Raw genomic sequence first — 15,839 nt, 5'->3', positions numbered from 1 at the left:
CTAATTACAATACCCACGTTTAAATAAAGTTTAGTCACTGAGAATAATTTTGGAAGACAAAATATTGCTATTAATTCACTTGAAAATTCTTTTACAATAAACAGAAACCACATTTGAAGAAAAGACAGAGATTTCTAAACGTGCATACATACTTTAGCAGGCACACATCCAGGCACTCTGACTGGACAGTAAGAAAGAACTACACATACCCCGTTTGGACAGGCAGCACACGTCTAGTCTTTGCTCAGGAGAACGCCTGTAGAGCTGGTACGCCTCCTCAAGGGCACTTCTATACCACCTCTTTTTATGTGTACATTCTGCAGTCTATATAAATACATAAATGCAGACAATGAGTAACTTTTAACTTTAAATATTAATTTTGTTTTAGAATCTATACTTTAAATACTTGCTGGAACTGAGTTTAATTTGAGCACTGTATAACATTATCACTTAGGCGTTAGTATCTGACTATTATTTCATTTTTTTAAAACTTAGCAGTGCTGTGAGAATCTTGCAAGTTAATAACTATCTCGTTAAGATGACAGGATGCATCTCACATGCTCCCAGGGTAAGCAAGCAGTCAACATGAGCACAGCTGACTGGAGTAACACTAACCTCACTCTATGTGACAGAGAATGATACCAGAGTGGGAGAAATGACAAAACAATATTTGTAGAATAAAAACATCAATTCTATTTGCATTCATTCTGGGCACTGTGGCAGACTCAACACATATACACATTTCCTAAACGTGCTGCACCCAGCCTCTCCATGTATAAAATGTGAGTATGAGCAACCAACACCTGAGTATTCATGAGTATTATCTGAGAAAATAGATGATGGTTTTCTAGAATAATAAGACTTCAGAGTATGCTATTCTAACAAGACACAGCATATTTTCTAGATGCTTAAAAACTGAACAAAATAATCTGAGTTAAAAATATTAGTCATCTAACACAGCAATTTTTCCAAAGATTTTTAATTACTAGGAAGATTTTCATGTCTTTCAGTTCTACAATTGATAAAAATGCACGACACAATTTTTTTGAAAATGCCATTATGGGGACTATAGATATTTATACTATCAATATATATTTAGCACCTATACACAGAGGTCTTAGGCTAGTCTTTGATAAAAGGGATAGTGTAGTATTTGAACATGATTTCCAACCTCTACAGCACCCCCTCTCAACTTACAGAAAGAAACTGTGCACAAAGCCACATCATTTCTGTAGTCCCCAAATTAATATCAACTATCAGCTCCAACTATGCCCAATGCACTCATTTAATGATTTGTTACATTCTGGCATGTGTCATGGCCATCACCACCCATACACAAAGGCCCGTGGAGACAGGGCGCATTGACCTTTGTGACTTGCACAGTCCCTCTGCTCTGACACCTCACTGAGTGCTGTGAACATTCAGAAAAACATTTCTTAACTGTGGTTCTGGGCAACCACTGGTACAGAATTCAAGCAGTAAAAGAAAATATCAAATAAAATATACTTTCACACACATAATATGTAAATTTCATTCATTTACTAAGTTCTCAGTTTTAAAAAGATGAAAGAAAATGTAGGCAATTCATTTTGTTTACTGTACTTTTTAATGTTTACATTTACATATTTTTGTGGTGAACCACAGCACATGTGTGGAAGCTGAAAGACAATGTAAAGGGTCTGGTTCTCCTTGCACCATGTGACATGTGAGTTCTGAGGACCAAATTCAGGTTGTCAGGCTTGGAGACAAGCATCTTTATACATCGAACCATCTTGCTGGCCTTCACACTGCAAATTCTACATTATTACTATCTGGGTGGGCATGGTGACATAAAACTTTTACCCCAGCACTCAGGAGGCAGAGGCAGGTGGATCTCTCTGAGTTCAATGTCAGACTGGTCTCCATAGTGAGTTTTAGGTCAGTTAATGCTACATAGACAGACCTTATCTAGAATATATATGCTAGTTTTTATCGCAGTTATCTCTGCAGCACTGATGTTATCATGACATTGAGAAGTTGTGTAGTGAAGAAAATCTCCTCCTAAAACTGAATAGATGCTCTGCTATTACCTGTATGGAAAGAGCTCACGACTGTTAGCAATAACAACGACAGACAATGAAGAGAAGCAGAAAGCTGTGACATTGTCAGGGCTTCTTTAAGAACTTTTGGTAGATACAGAACACCTTGTGGCTGAACAAATAAACACTTTTGATGGCTCCCAATAGCTGAGCCTCAACTTTAAGAAGAATTTTTAATTCCAGAATTAGAAATTCTGGAAATTTTTTAATAAAATGTGACAACTTCAAGTTCTAGTGATTATGAATGTGCTATTCTTCTCATTCTTGAAATTCTTGCTCACCAAGAACTCAGTACATTAATGCTTTTGCTATTCTTCTACAAGTATAGTATGCATTTACAAGCACTTATTTTACAATGATATCAATAGATATATACTTTCTCAAATTTCTCTCTAATTTGTGCTATTTATCAATTGATTCAACATAATGTAGACCCCTAGAATCTATTAGTGAGTAGACAAAACTCACCGATGGTGTGTTGTATGAAAAAAACACTCCACCACACTGTGTGAGAAAAGAAAAGCCCACCTGGTAGGAGGGAGTAAGGGTGATCACCCATGCGGAGTGGGAGGGCCAGGATGGGTAGAGGAGCTCATTGACATGGTGACTCTTAAACCAAGACCTGAAAGAGGTTTGGGAGTTAGCCTAATCAAAGAAACAAGGTTTCAATAAGTCCTTGTTTCTTACTGCTGAGTAGTACTCTAATATGTATATATTCCATACTTTCTTCATCCATTCTTCCATTGAAGGGCATCTAGGTTGTTTCCAGGTTTTGGCTATCACAAACAATGCTGCTATGAACATCGTAGAGCATATACTTTTGTTGTATGATAAGGCCTCTCTTGGATATATTCCCAAGAGTGGTATTGCTGGGTCCAGGGGTAAGTTGATCCTGAATTTCCTGAGAAACCGCCATACTGCTTTCCAAAGTGGTTGCACAAGTTTGCATTCCCACCAGCAATGGATGAGTGTACCCCTTTCTCCACAACCTCTCCAACAAAGGCTATCATTGGTGTTTTTAATTTTAGTCATTCTGACAGGTGTAAGATGGTATCTTAAAGTTGTCTTGATTTGCATTTACTGGGAACTCACCAAGACCAGCTGGCCTGGGTCTGGAAAAGCCTGGGATAAAACCGGACTCTCTGAACATAGTGGACAATGAGGACTACTGAGAACTCAAGAACAATGGCAATGGGTTTCTGATCCTACTGCACGCACTGGCTTTGTGGGAGCCTAGGCAGTTTGGATGCTCACCTTACTAGACCTGGATGGAGGTGGGGGTTCCTTGGACTTCCCACAGGACAGGGAACCCTAATTGCTTTTCGGGCTGAGGGGGGGGGGGACTTAATTGTGGGAGGGGGAGGGAAATGGGAGGCGGTGGCGGGGAAGAGACAGAAATCTTTAATAAATAAATAAATTTAAAAAAAAAGAAACAAGGTTTCTAGAGGAAACATTTTCTAAGGCAGAATATGGGTATATTCAATATACATCAAAGAGCCCAGGGTGACTGAGAAACAATGATGAAGACAGGGTCATGAAGAAAATTACTCAGGGCCACGCTAGGGAGGGCCATGAAGCCAGTGCAGGTGCTTGGTTAGTGTGCAGAGTGAAACAGGAGCCACCGCAGAGCTCTGATGGAGGTGTTCCTCTGTTTGAATGTCCCCTCCCACTGCAGAGCTCTGATGGAGGTGTTCCTCTGTTTGAACGTCCCCTCCCACTGCAGAGCTCTGATGGAGGTGTTCCTCTGTTTGAATGTCCCCTCCCACTTTTTCCTTTTGAAACAAGGTCTTACAACATACCTCAGGCTGGAGAGAACTTGCTATCTCCTGTATCACTGTGAGCACTGGAATTGCGTGTACTACCATACCTGGCTTTGTTTCATGCCCCCAACAATCATTCTTACTACTTTGATGAGGTCAGGTTATGCGGAGATAAGTGCAGTTGAGGGACAGCTGCTGAGCCAGCTATAGCAACAGCCTAGGCAGGAAACTACAGTCACGTGGACCTGGGAAGTGCTTTTGCGTGTGTGAGCTCTATGATTCCATTACCTGTCAAATTAACTTAGTACCATTAGTAATGAACTGCCTTAACTGTTGGAGCTTTTATCATTTTACCTTGTGTATTTTATGGATCTAATATCATCACTCATGATTCCACTTTCCTACAAATACTAAAATTAGTTTGTATTGCCTTTTAAATTGAGAATATGTTAACATTAAATTGACATCTTCTGAGTTAAATCTTCCACACCAAAAAAAAAAAAAAAGGATTCTCTATGTCCATTTTCTTGGGCTTCTTTTCTATCTTTTTAGTAAGATTTTGAACTTTTACTTAGTCAACTTGATACATTGTTTCTCACACTTATTCCATGGCATTATTATAGGATTTGATGTTATTAAAAATGAGTATCACATTTCTTATTTTCAAACTGGTCACTTTTGTATAGCAATCACACATTAGCTGAGATGAAACTGGATTTCACATTTTTAATACTTTTTCTATTATTTATAAAAGCTTTCGAGAAAATTCCAAATTACTTTTCAAGTCACCTCTTGTACTTCACACACAAGGAGCACAGCTCAGGCCACCAGAAGCTCTCCAGGCCTCAGGCCTCTCTCCCTTAAATTTCCTGGTCCTCTGGTATTAAAATGAAACAGGAAGAAAGCTGAAACAGTTTTTGTTCATCTGCAATTATGGAATGTTGGTACTCTGCAGACTTAAAGAAATTTTCTTTTTCATGGTGTTTTATTTTTCATGCTTTTATTTTTGAGATTAATTAAAATAACTATATCATTTATCTCTTCCCTTTCCTCCCTCCAAACCATCATATGTATCACCTTTGTTCTTTCAAATTCATGTATTTTTATCTTTAATTGTCATGTGTGCGTGTATTTCTAAATATAGAAATATAACCTGCTTAGCACATATAATGTTACTTTTGTGTGTACGTGTGTGTGTGTGTGTGTGTGTGTGTGTGTGTGTATTTCTTCCCTGGGAAAGATTACTTTTCCCACTCTTTGCATTTCTTAGTTGCCTGTAGTTCTTTGTCTATAGTTGAGACCTCATGAAAATTTCCCCCATCGCCCCAACACATTGTTTCCCATGAGCTCCTTGGAGAACAATACTTGGTGGTGATAAGAGGTGAGACAACAGTGGCCCTGGGACCCCAGACCCCTACTCCCTAAAACCTCCATGCAGGAGAAAGGCCAGATGTCCCCCTCCCCAGGTGCCTTCAGCATTCCTAACATCAGCAGGGAGCTGGTCTGCTAGACAGCCATCTACTCCACCCTCAATGCATCGTTCCCTGAGAGCTCCATGGAGACCAACTCTTGGTGGACACAAGAGACATAAGAGTTGAAGAAAGGGATGGGAAGATGCCAATGCAAGAACTCCTCCAACATCCTAAAAAGCAATATGGTACCACCAGAACCCAGCAGACACACAACAGGAAGACTTGATCATCCTAATCCAGAAGATATAGAAGAAAACGACTTTAAACATTACTTAATGAAAATGATGGAGACCTTTAAGGAGGAAGTGGAAAACTCCCTTAAAGAAATGGAGGAGAAGACAAACAAAAAGCTGGAAGGAATTAATAAATCTCTCAAAGAAAACCAAGAAAAAGTAATCAAAAAGATGAAGAAAACAGTTCAAGATTTGAAGATTGAAATAAAGGTAATAAAACACAAACTGAGGAAACTCTGGAAACGGAAAATCTGGGTAAACGAACAGGAACTACAGGAACAAGTATAGCCAACAGAATACAAGAGATAGAAAAAAGAATCTGAGGCACTGAAGATTTTATTGAAAAAATAAACTCAGTGGTTAAAGAAACACTAAATCCAACAAATTCTTAACACAAAATATTCAGGAAATCTGGGACACCATAAAAAGACCAAACCTGAGAATAACAGGGGTAAAAGAAGGAGAAGAATTCCAGCTCAAAAACACAGAAAATATATTCAAAAAAATATAGAAGAAAACTTTTCCAACCTAAAGAAAGATATACCAATGAAGGTACAAGAAGCTTACAGAACACCAAATAGACTGGATCAAAAAAAAATCCCCTTGCCAAATAATAATCAAAACACAAAACATACAGAATAAAAAAAGAATATTAAGAGCTGCGAAAGAAAAAGGTCAAGTAATGTATAAAGGAAAACCTATCAGAATTACACCTGATTTCTCAATGAAAACCATGAAAGCCAGAAGGTCCTGGATAGAGGTACTGCAGAAACTAAGAGACCATGGATGCAAGCCAGACTACTGTACTCAGCAAAATTTTCATTCACCATTGATGGAGAAAACAAGATATTCAATGACAAAAACAGATTTAAACAATACGTATCCACAAGCCTAGCCTTACAGAAAGTACTAGAAGGAAAGCCACAATCCAAGGAAGCTAACTACACCCACAATAACACAGGCATCTGATAACACCCCACCAGCATAACCCAAAGAAAGGAAACATACAAACACTACTACCGAAAGATAACGGAGCTAACAACCACTGGTCATTAATACTGCTTAATATCAAAGTTCTCAATTCACCTATAAAAAGATACAGGCTAAGAAAATGGATACGTTAACAGGTTCCAGCATTCTGCCGTTTACAAGAAACACACCTCAACCTCAAAGACAGACACTACCTCAGAGTAAAGGGATGGGAAAAGGTTTTCTAATCAAATGGACCTAAAAAATCCAAGTAGGTGTGGATATTCTAGTATCTAACAAAATTGATTTCAAACTAAAATCAATCAGAAGAGATAGAGAAGGACGTTTTATACTCATAACAGGAACAATTCATCAAGATGAAGTCTCAATCCTGAATATCTATGCCCCTAATTCAAGAGCACCCACATATGTAAAAGAAACTTGACTTGCACATCAAGCCCCAGACACTAATAGCAGGAGATTTCAACACTCCTCTCTTGACAATGGACAGGTCAAACAGACAGAAACTTAAGAGAAATAAGAGAACTAACAGATGTAATTAATCAAATGGACTTAACAGACATCTATAGAACATTCTATCAAAACAAAAAGAATATACCTTCTTCTCAGCACCTCATGGGACCTTTTCTAAAATTGATCACATTCTCAGTAAAAAAGAAAACACTCACAGATCAAAAAATTGAAGTAATCCACTGTGTCTTATCATATCACCATGGAGTAAAGTTAGAAGTCAATAACAATACTACACCCAGAAAGCCTACAAACTCATGGAAGCTAAACAGTCAACTACTGAACCACTCCTGGGTCAAGGAAGAAATAGATAAAGAAATTAAAATCTTCCTTGAATTCAATGAAAATGAAGGCACAACATATCTAAAATTTTGGGATACTATGAAAGCAGGGCTAAGAGGAAAGTTCATAGCACTAAGTGCCTACATAAGAAAATCAATGACCTAACAGCATGCCTGAAAGCTCTAGAAAAAAAAAAAAGAAGCAGACTCACCCAAAAGGAGAAGACAGGAAATAATCAAGTTGAGGGCTGAAATCAACAAAATAGAAACACAGAAAACCATACAACCAATCAATGAAACAAAGAGCTGGTTCTCTGAGAAAATCAACAGACTGACAAACCCTTATCCAAACTAATCAAAAGGCAGAGAGATAACATCCAAATTAATAAGATCAGAAATGAAAAGGGGGAAAAAAACAACGGACACTTAGGAAATTCAGAGAATCATTAGGTCATACTGCAAAAAATATGTACTCCACAAAACTGGAAAATGTAAAAGAAATGGACATTTTTTTAGATAGATACCACCTAACAAAATTAAATCAAGACCAGGTGAGCAATTTAAATACACCTATAAGCTGCGAGGAGATAGAAGCTGCCATCAAAAACCTCCCAACCAAAAAAAGCCCAGGGCCGGATGGTTTTAGTGCTGAATTCTACCAGAACTTTCAAGAAGAGCTAATACCTATTCTTCTCAAAGTGTTCCACATAATAGAAACAGTAGGCTCACTGCCAAACTCTTTTTATGAAGCTACAGTTACCCTGATACCAAACGCACAAAGACTCAACCAATAAAGAGAATTACAGACCAATCTCACTCATGAACATGGATGCAAAACTTCTCAATAAAATTCTGACAAACTGAATCTAAGAACACATCAAAAAAAATCATCCATTATGACCAAGTAGGCTTCATCCCAGAGATGCAGGGATGGTTCAACATATAAAAATCAATCAATGTAATCCACCATATAAATAAACTGAAAGAAAAAACATATGATCATTTCATTGGGTGCAGAAAAATCATTTGACAAAATTCAACATCCCTTCATGATAAAGGTCTTGGAAAGATTAGAAATATACAAGGATCATATCTAAATATAATAAAAGCAATACACAGCAAGCTGACAGCTAACATCAAATTAAATGGAGAGAAAATCAAAGCGATTCCACTAAAATCAGGAATGAGACAAGGCTGTCTGCTCTCTCCATATCTCTTCAACACAGTTCTTGAAGTTTTAGCAAGAGCAATAAGACAACATAAGGAGATCAAGGGGGTTCTAATTAGAAAGGAAGAAGTTAAACTTTAGTTTTTTTGCAGATGATATGATAGTGTATATAAGTGACCTCAAAAACTCTACCAAAGAACTCCTACAGCTGATAAATACCTTCAGTGAAGTGGCAGGATACAAGATCAACTCAAGAAAAACAGTAGCCCTCCTATACACAAAGGATAAAGAAGCTGAGAGGAAAATCAGAGAAACATCACCTTTCACAATGGCCACAAATCACATAAAATATCTTGGGGTAACACTAACAAAGGGCATGAAAGACCTATTTGACAAGAACTTTATGTCTTTGAAGAAAGAAACTGAAGAAGATACCAGAAAATGGAAATACCTCCTGTGCTCTTGGATAGGAAAGATCAACATAGTAAAAATGTCAATCTTACCGAAGGCAATCTATAGATTCAATGCAATCCCCACCAAAATCCCAACACAATTCTTCACAGGCTTTGAAAGAATGATACTCAACTTTATATGGAAAAACAAGAAACCCAAGATAGCCAAAACAACCCTGTACAATAAAGGAACTGCCGGAGGCATTACCATCCCTGACTTCAAGCTCTATTACAGAGCTACAGTAATGAAAACAGCTTGCTATTGGCATAAAAACAGAGACATTGACCAATGGAATCGAACTGAAGACCCAGATATTAAATTCACACACCTATGAACACCTGATTTTTGACAAAGAAGCAAAAAAGATACAATGGAAAAAAGAAAGCATCTTCAACAAATGGTGCTGGCATAACTGGATGTCAAACTGTAGAAGAATGAAAATAGATCCTTATCTATCACCATGCACAAAACTCAAGTCCAAATGGATTAAAGACCTCAATATAAAGCTGACCACACTGAACCTGATAGAGGAGAAAGTGGGAAGTAACCTTCAATGCACGGGCACAGGAGACCACTTCCTAAATATAAACCCAGTAGCACAGACAATAAGAGCATCAATAAATAAATGAAACTGAGAAGCTTCTGTAAAGCAAAGGACACCGTCAATAGGACAAAAAGGCAGCCTTCTGAATGAGAAAAAAATCTTCACCAACCCCACATCAGACAAAGAACTAATCTCCAAAATATATAAAGAACTCAAGAAATTAGACATTAAAATTCTAAATAAAAAGTGGTGTACTGAACTAAACAGAGAATTCTCATCAGAAGAATTTCAAACGGCCAAAAGATACTTAAGGACATGTTCTTTGTCCTTAGCTATCAGGGAAATGCAAATCAAAAGAACTTTGAGATACCATCTTATACCTGTCAGAATGGCTAAGATCAGTAACACTAATGATAGCTTATGCTGGAGAGGATGTAGAGCAAGGGGAACACTCATTGCTGGTGGGAATGCAATCTTGTGCAACCACTTTGGCAATCAGTGTGGCGGTTTCTCAGAAAACTGGGAATCAATCTACCTTAGGATTCAGCAATTCCACTTTTGGGAATTTACCCAAAAGATTCTCAATCATACTACATGAGCATTTGTTCAACTATGTTCATAGCAGCATTATTTGTAATAGCCAGAACCTGGAAACAACCTAGATGCCCCTCAACTGAAGAATGGATAAAGAAAGTGTGGCAATCTACACATTAGAGTACTACTCAGCAGTAAAAAATAATGACATCTTGAATTTTGCATGCAAACGGACAGAATTACCTGAGTGAGGTAACCCAGACCCCCCCCCCAAAAAGAATATGGTATGTACTCACTCATAAGTGGATACCAGTCATAAACAAAGGGCAACATGCCTATAATTCAGGATCCTAGAGAAACTAAGTAATAAGGTGAACCCAAAGAAAAAATATATAAACCCACCTGGAAATGGGAATCAGACAAAAGTTTAGGAGCAGGGGGCGGGGAGTAGAGGGGAGGAGAAGGAGGGTTGAAAAGAATTTGAGTGAATGGGATGGTCGAGATGAAGGAAGGACAGATATGAGAGCAAGGAAAGAGATATCTTGATTGAGGGAGCTATTATGGAGTTAGCAAGAAACCTGGCTCTAGAAAAATGCCCAAGAACCCAATGAATCCAGCTGAGACCCTAAGCAGTAGAGGAGAGGATGTCTGAATTGACCTTACCCTGTAGTCAGACTGATGATTATCTTAAGTATCACTATAGAACCTTCATCCAACAACAGATGGGAACAGAGGCAATGACCCACATCCGAGCACTGGACTGAGTCCCAAGACCCAGTTGAAGAGTGGAGGGAGTGAGAGTATGAGCAGGGAAGACCATGAGGGGGTCATCCACTGAGACAGTTTGTTTGAGCTAATGGTAGCTCACCAACTCCAACTGGACTGGGAGTGAATGAGTATGGAAACAACCAAGCCCCTCTGAAGGGGCTGACAGCTGGGGCAGACTGAGAGGGCACTGATAGTGACACTGGGATGTGTCTCAACTGCATATACCAGCTTCAAAGGATCCTATTCTCTTTGGATGTAAACCTTGCTCAACCTAGACATAGTAGGGAAAACCTTGGACTTTCCACAGGGCGGGGTGCATGGTACTCATTTAGAGTTGGAGGGGTGAGGAAAAGTCTGTGGAGGGAGAGGGAGGGGACTGAAAGGAGGGGAGGGATTGGGAGTTTGGATTGGTATTTTTTTAAGTAATAAAAAAGGGAAAAAAAGGGGGAAAAAAAGAAGAAAATTTCCCCCATCTAGGTAAGCATGTCTATTTGTGTAACCCTTGCTCAGGTCACATTCAGGCAGCCATGTTATTAAGACTTCACAGATGTAACCTAATAGATATGACAGATATGACATTTCTAGGAGACACAATCTCACAGCAAACTTCCTCTTCCTCTGATTCTCATAATTTTCTGTCCTTTAAATATAATAACCTCTGAGCCTTAGGTACACAAGTTGTGCAGGAGATGTAGCCATTTGTACTGGGTTCCACAATCTTCATTTTGATTGGTCGTAGTTTTCTGTAATGATCTCCTTCTGTTGCAGAGAGCAGTTTCCTTGATGAGGGTGAGAACTGTACCTATCTGTAAGTTTAAGGATGTTTAGCATGTAGTTGGGGCTTATGCTGGTTGGTAAGGTGATGGTAGTAGTTTCTCCTCCAAGATCCATGATTTAAGTGGCTCCAGGTATTTGGTTAGGTTTCTAGTACAGGCATGATTTCTTTCTTGTTGAGCAAGCCTTAAGTCCAATTACAGATGTACGGGTTCCCACTAACGTGTTGCATGCCACAACTGCACACTTAGGTTTACTGGGCCATATGGGTCACTGTTGTGGTGTATAGGCAGCATAGCTAGGTAAGACTGTTGATTGCTTCCCTCCTATGGAAATTTGTCTGGTAAAAAAGAGTCTCTTAGTTCCAGTTTGGCTCTCTGGGCCCTGTGTTCAAAGTGCATTTTGGTTTTGGCAATGGGGACTCAACTTGAAGGAATTTAATTTTTTCATAAAATTTATTTTGATCAAGTTTTTCCCTCCCCAGCTCTTCCTAGAATCCACCCATCTAAATTTATGCCTTTGTCTCTCTTGTGCTCTCTCTCAAACACACACACACACAAAGAAAGAAAAGAAAATCAGACCAAACAAGCAAAAGACCAATGAGACAAAAAAATATGAAAACCAAACAAAAGTCCACAAAAACAAATATGAAGTTTGTTTTGTATTGGTCAACTACTTCTAGGGATGGTGCATGCCCCGGAATATGGCTGATAGGTTCAATTATACTTCATTAGAGAAACACTAATTTTCCATTTGACAACAGGTATCAAATACAAACAGCTTTTTGGTTAGAAGTTAGCCCCATATGTCTAGTTTCCCATCTCATGGCTGGGACGCATCTGGCCTGAACCTGTATTCTTTTTTTTTTTTTTTTTTTTTCTCCCCCCCCTGAACCTGTATTCTTAAGCTTGCTGCCAGGGTCTCTGTGAGTTCAGATTGCATCAGTCCTGTTGAGTCTGGAAGACACTGTTTCCTTGGATCATCACCTCTGGCTTTTAAAATCTTTCTGAGGTGCTTCTGTTCCACCAAAATTCCTGAGCCTTGGTTGAGAAGCAGGAGGGTTTTATGAAAACATCACATTTAGGGCTATGTGCTCTAAGGCTTTTTACTCTCTACACTTTGTCCATTTGTGTATCCCTGTGCTAATTTCATCTACTGGGAGAAGCTTCTCTGCTGAGGGCTGACTGAGAACACTCATCTTGGAGTACAGCAATGTCATTAGGAGTCATTAGTATTGGGTTTTCCCCTAGGCCCACGACCTATTAAGTCTCAGGTTCTTGACCACTTCAGCAGTGTCAGGTATGGGCTCCACTTCATGGATTAGCTTTTAAGGCTCATTTTTTTAAAAAGGTGGTTGGTTACTCTCATAACGTTTGTGTCGCTGTCCCAAAACTAGAAGTATCTTGCAGACAGGTTACTTTGTAGGTTGCAGGGCTTGTAGTCAGGTGAAACTGATGGTTATCTTTCTCCTCCAGTAGTGTGCACAGCATCTTCTAGCACCATGAATGCTACTCATTAGAGATGATGCTTTTCGTTAGGCACAGCTTGACTTCAGTATTTGATAAGTAAGTATTGTTGCAAAGAATTTTTTATTGTCAGTGTTTTGTGATGTATTTAGTCTTTTGTTTGTTTGGCTTTTGCTTGTTTGTTGTTATTGTTTTGGTTTAAGTCTATACTGTGACCAGTGTCTGGTAGCACCTCCCTGGACAGGGCAATGTCTTCCCTTTAGCAGCTGCCGTGAACGCATCTCACTGCTATTTTCCCACATCTTTCTACTTGGATGGCATGGTGTCTCTTTGTCACACTTCTAGATCATTGTCCCTAAGCACATTCAGAGTACTGACAATTCTCAGTAACTTCATCTCTCTTTAGCCGTGACGACCAGAAACCCTCACTCCACAGGTTTCTCAGGGGAAGCTGACCAATAGCATACTGCTACTCAGGCTCTCGAGCACATGCATCACATATTCATGCAAACAATTCTTTATTTTGCAGGAGGTAAAGGAAAACAACCTTTTTCCCTATATGGGGGGGGGGGGGGAGAAGAGGTGTAGAAAAACTTTCACAAAATTCTGATGTTTTCTCTTAAGAAATATCTGTATATGGAATGTCAGTTTCTAAAAGACTTATGTAAATTGAGTTAAGTTTTGGCAAATCCCTCTGTTCTTCACAAACTCTGTCTCTGTGTGTGGGGAGGTGAGTGATAGAAACATGCATGGTATATGTGCAGGCATGTGGAAGCATGCATGCATCTGTGGAGTGAAGAAGCCAGAGAAGGAGGATGGGTGTCCTGATTGGCCAACAAACTCCAGAATTCCTTTTGTCTTGGACCCCTATAATGCTGGTACTACAGGCCTTTATCAGGCTTGGATTGTTCATAGGTGCTGAAATTCAAGGTCAAAGTCATTGTTCTTGTACAGCAAGTACACTGAGCCACAGAATCATCTCTCTGGCTCTGTGTGTGTGTGTGCACTTTTTGTGCCTCACTTTTAAATGTGAAAATACTATTTTTTGTCCACAGTTTAGAGTCCAAAAATTCACTTACTAAAATCTGGCTATACGTAATAATGTTTAGTTTTAAACTAGTTTTGCTTCATAGCAACACAAATTTTTAAAAATAATTTACTATACTTTATGCTTATGACTGCTTGCCTTCCCACATGTATGTCAAGGAATCATACATGTGCTAGGTGCCAATAGAGGCCAGAAGAGGATATTAGATCCCCTAGAACTGGAGTTGCAGACTGTTGTGAACCACCTTGTGGGTGCTGAGAACCTGTGTCCTCTGTAAGAGCAGCAAGTGCTCTAAAACACTGAGCCATCTCTCTAGTCCCTAGAGAAATTACTTTTCACTGGTGTTTACAAAGGAAATGTTCATGCTAATAACATGGAACATCAAGACTAGACGCTGAGTCTAGAAAACTCCACACCTTTCATTACTTCTCTATTATCCAGGCATCTGCATGTCTCAATCACTGCAACTCAGGGCAGAAGAGGGAAGTGGCACGATGGGTTAGACCATGTAATTCCAGCTTTGGAGAACGTAAGACAATGAGACTGCCAGTTCAAGGTCAGTATAGACACCTCAGGGAGACTATCTCAAAATTTTGAAATTTATCTCAGTAGTTGAGTATTTGCCTGACAACGATAAGGCCCTGGGTTCAATCTCTAGTATAACAGAAATGAATTAGCGGACATACAAACAGTAAAAAGAAGTGGTCATGGAAATAGGAGGAATGATACTATGAAGCTAAAGAAGGCAGTTTTGAAACGATGAGTGAGCATGCCAATTTCCAGAGTCAAGAAAAGCTTGAGACTGAACAGATGGGTGGACAGGGACAGGCGACATTCTGTGTCAGAGAAAATTCATAGCTGCGTCCAAAATTTAAAAGTTTATAAGCCACTGCCACATATAATCTTGTTTCAGTTGGGTGCTATTGGCCAACTGAAGGCTTTTTTTTTTTTTTTATCATTCTTCCATTTCCCAAGGCTTTAGGAAGACACTAAATGTCCCTTATTGGTGACGTTTACTGCTGAATATGTGTTTTGCTGTTGCTTTACGCTTAGATGAAGGGGAAACTGAAGGAAGAGATGATGGTGTATCTTTTTCTGCCCAGTATAGTGGGTGGAGAGAATCCTTCAGTCTGGCACAAATCCAAGTTTCTGTTGCTTTGTATCCTAAAGGTCTTTTGTTCACCAAAGAATTAATCAAGCTATGATATTCTGGAGCCTGAAGAAGACAAACCTCACACCTCAGGTTCTGGCTCCAACAGCAGTGTTACATTACCTTATTTATGCTACAAGAAACCAATCTGTGGCATGCTTCTCCCAAACAGGATGGGCTATTTGATCTCAGTATCTTGAGGACATGCTACTATACTGAACTGGAAGGACACGCACAGCCTTCAGAGCCACAGCAGGTCATTGTCTTCCCCCACCATGGCAACGTGAATCCATAGCCCAAATGCATTTTCTCTGCTACACCTGGACACAAGGAGCTTTCCATAGCTTAAGTGCTTTTGTGACAGGGCTCAGCTCCCTGCACTGGGCTATTCTCCAAGGTCCTGCCATTTGCCTATGGCACTGGCAGTACAGAATTCTGTCCTCCTTCAAGTAAAGAAATATGCTCTCTGTTGCTGTCCCCATCTGTCCCTTTCAAGGACACTGGACTGTCTAGTAACAGTTCACCCTGCCCCCCAATAAGGAACTCAGACAAGAAAAATGGGAATGCCCAAGGTTTGTCCCAATGAACAGAAAATTCACGGGTATAAAAA

The 15,839-nt window shown here is 39.3% G+C and overlaps 1 protein-coding gene across 1 annotated transcript in view; it reads right to left on the bottom strand.

Annotated features, from left to right (window-relative positions):
* Zcwpw2 (zinc finger CW-type and PWWP domain containing 2) overlaps positions 1-15,839 on the bottom strand; it is a 111,737-nt gene that overhangs the window by 45,421 nt on the left and 50,477 nt on the right. The window contains 1 exon segment of the mRNA XM_041676996.1: positions 210-324. Within this exon segment, the coding sequence (XP_041532930.1) occupies positions 210-324 (115 nt within the window).

This window comes from Microtus oregoni, unplaced genomic scaffold (assembly GCF_018167655.1).
Source record: "Microtus oregoni isolate MIOR12 unplaced genomic scaffold, Mior012 000028F_ref0000031, whole genome shotgun sequence".
NCBI classification, from domain to species: Eukaryota; Metazoa; Chordata; class Mammalia; order Rodentia; family Cricetidae; genus Microtus; species Microtus oregoni.
Note: the sequence above shows the minus strand (reverse complement) of the source record. Positions and strands in the feature narration are given on the sequence as shown.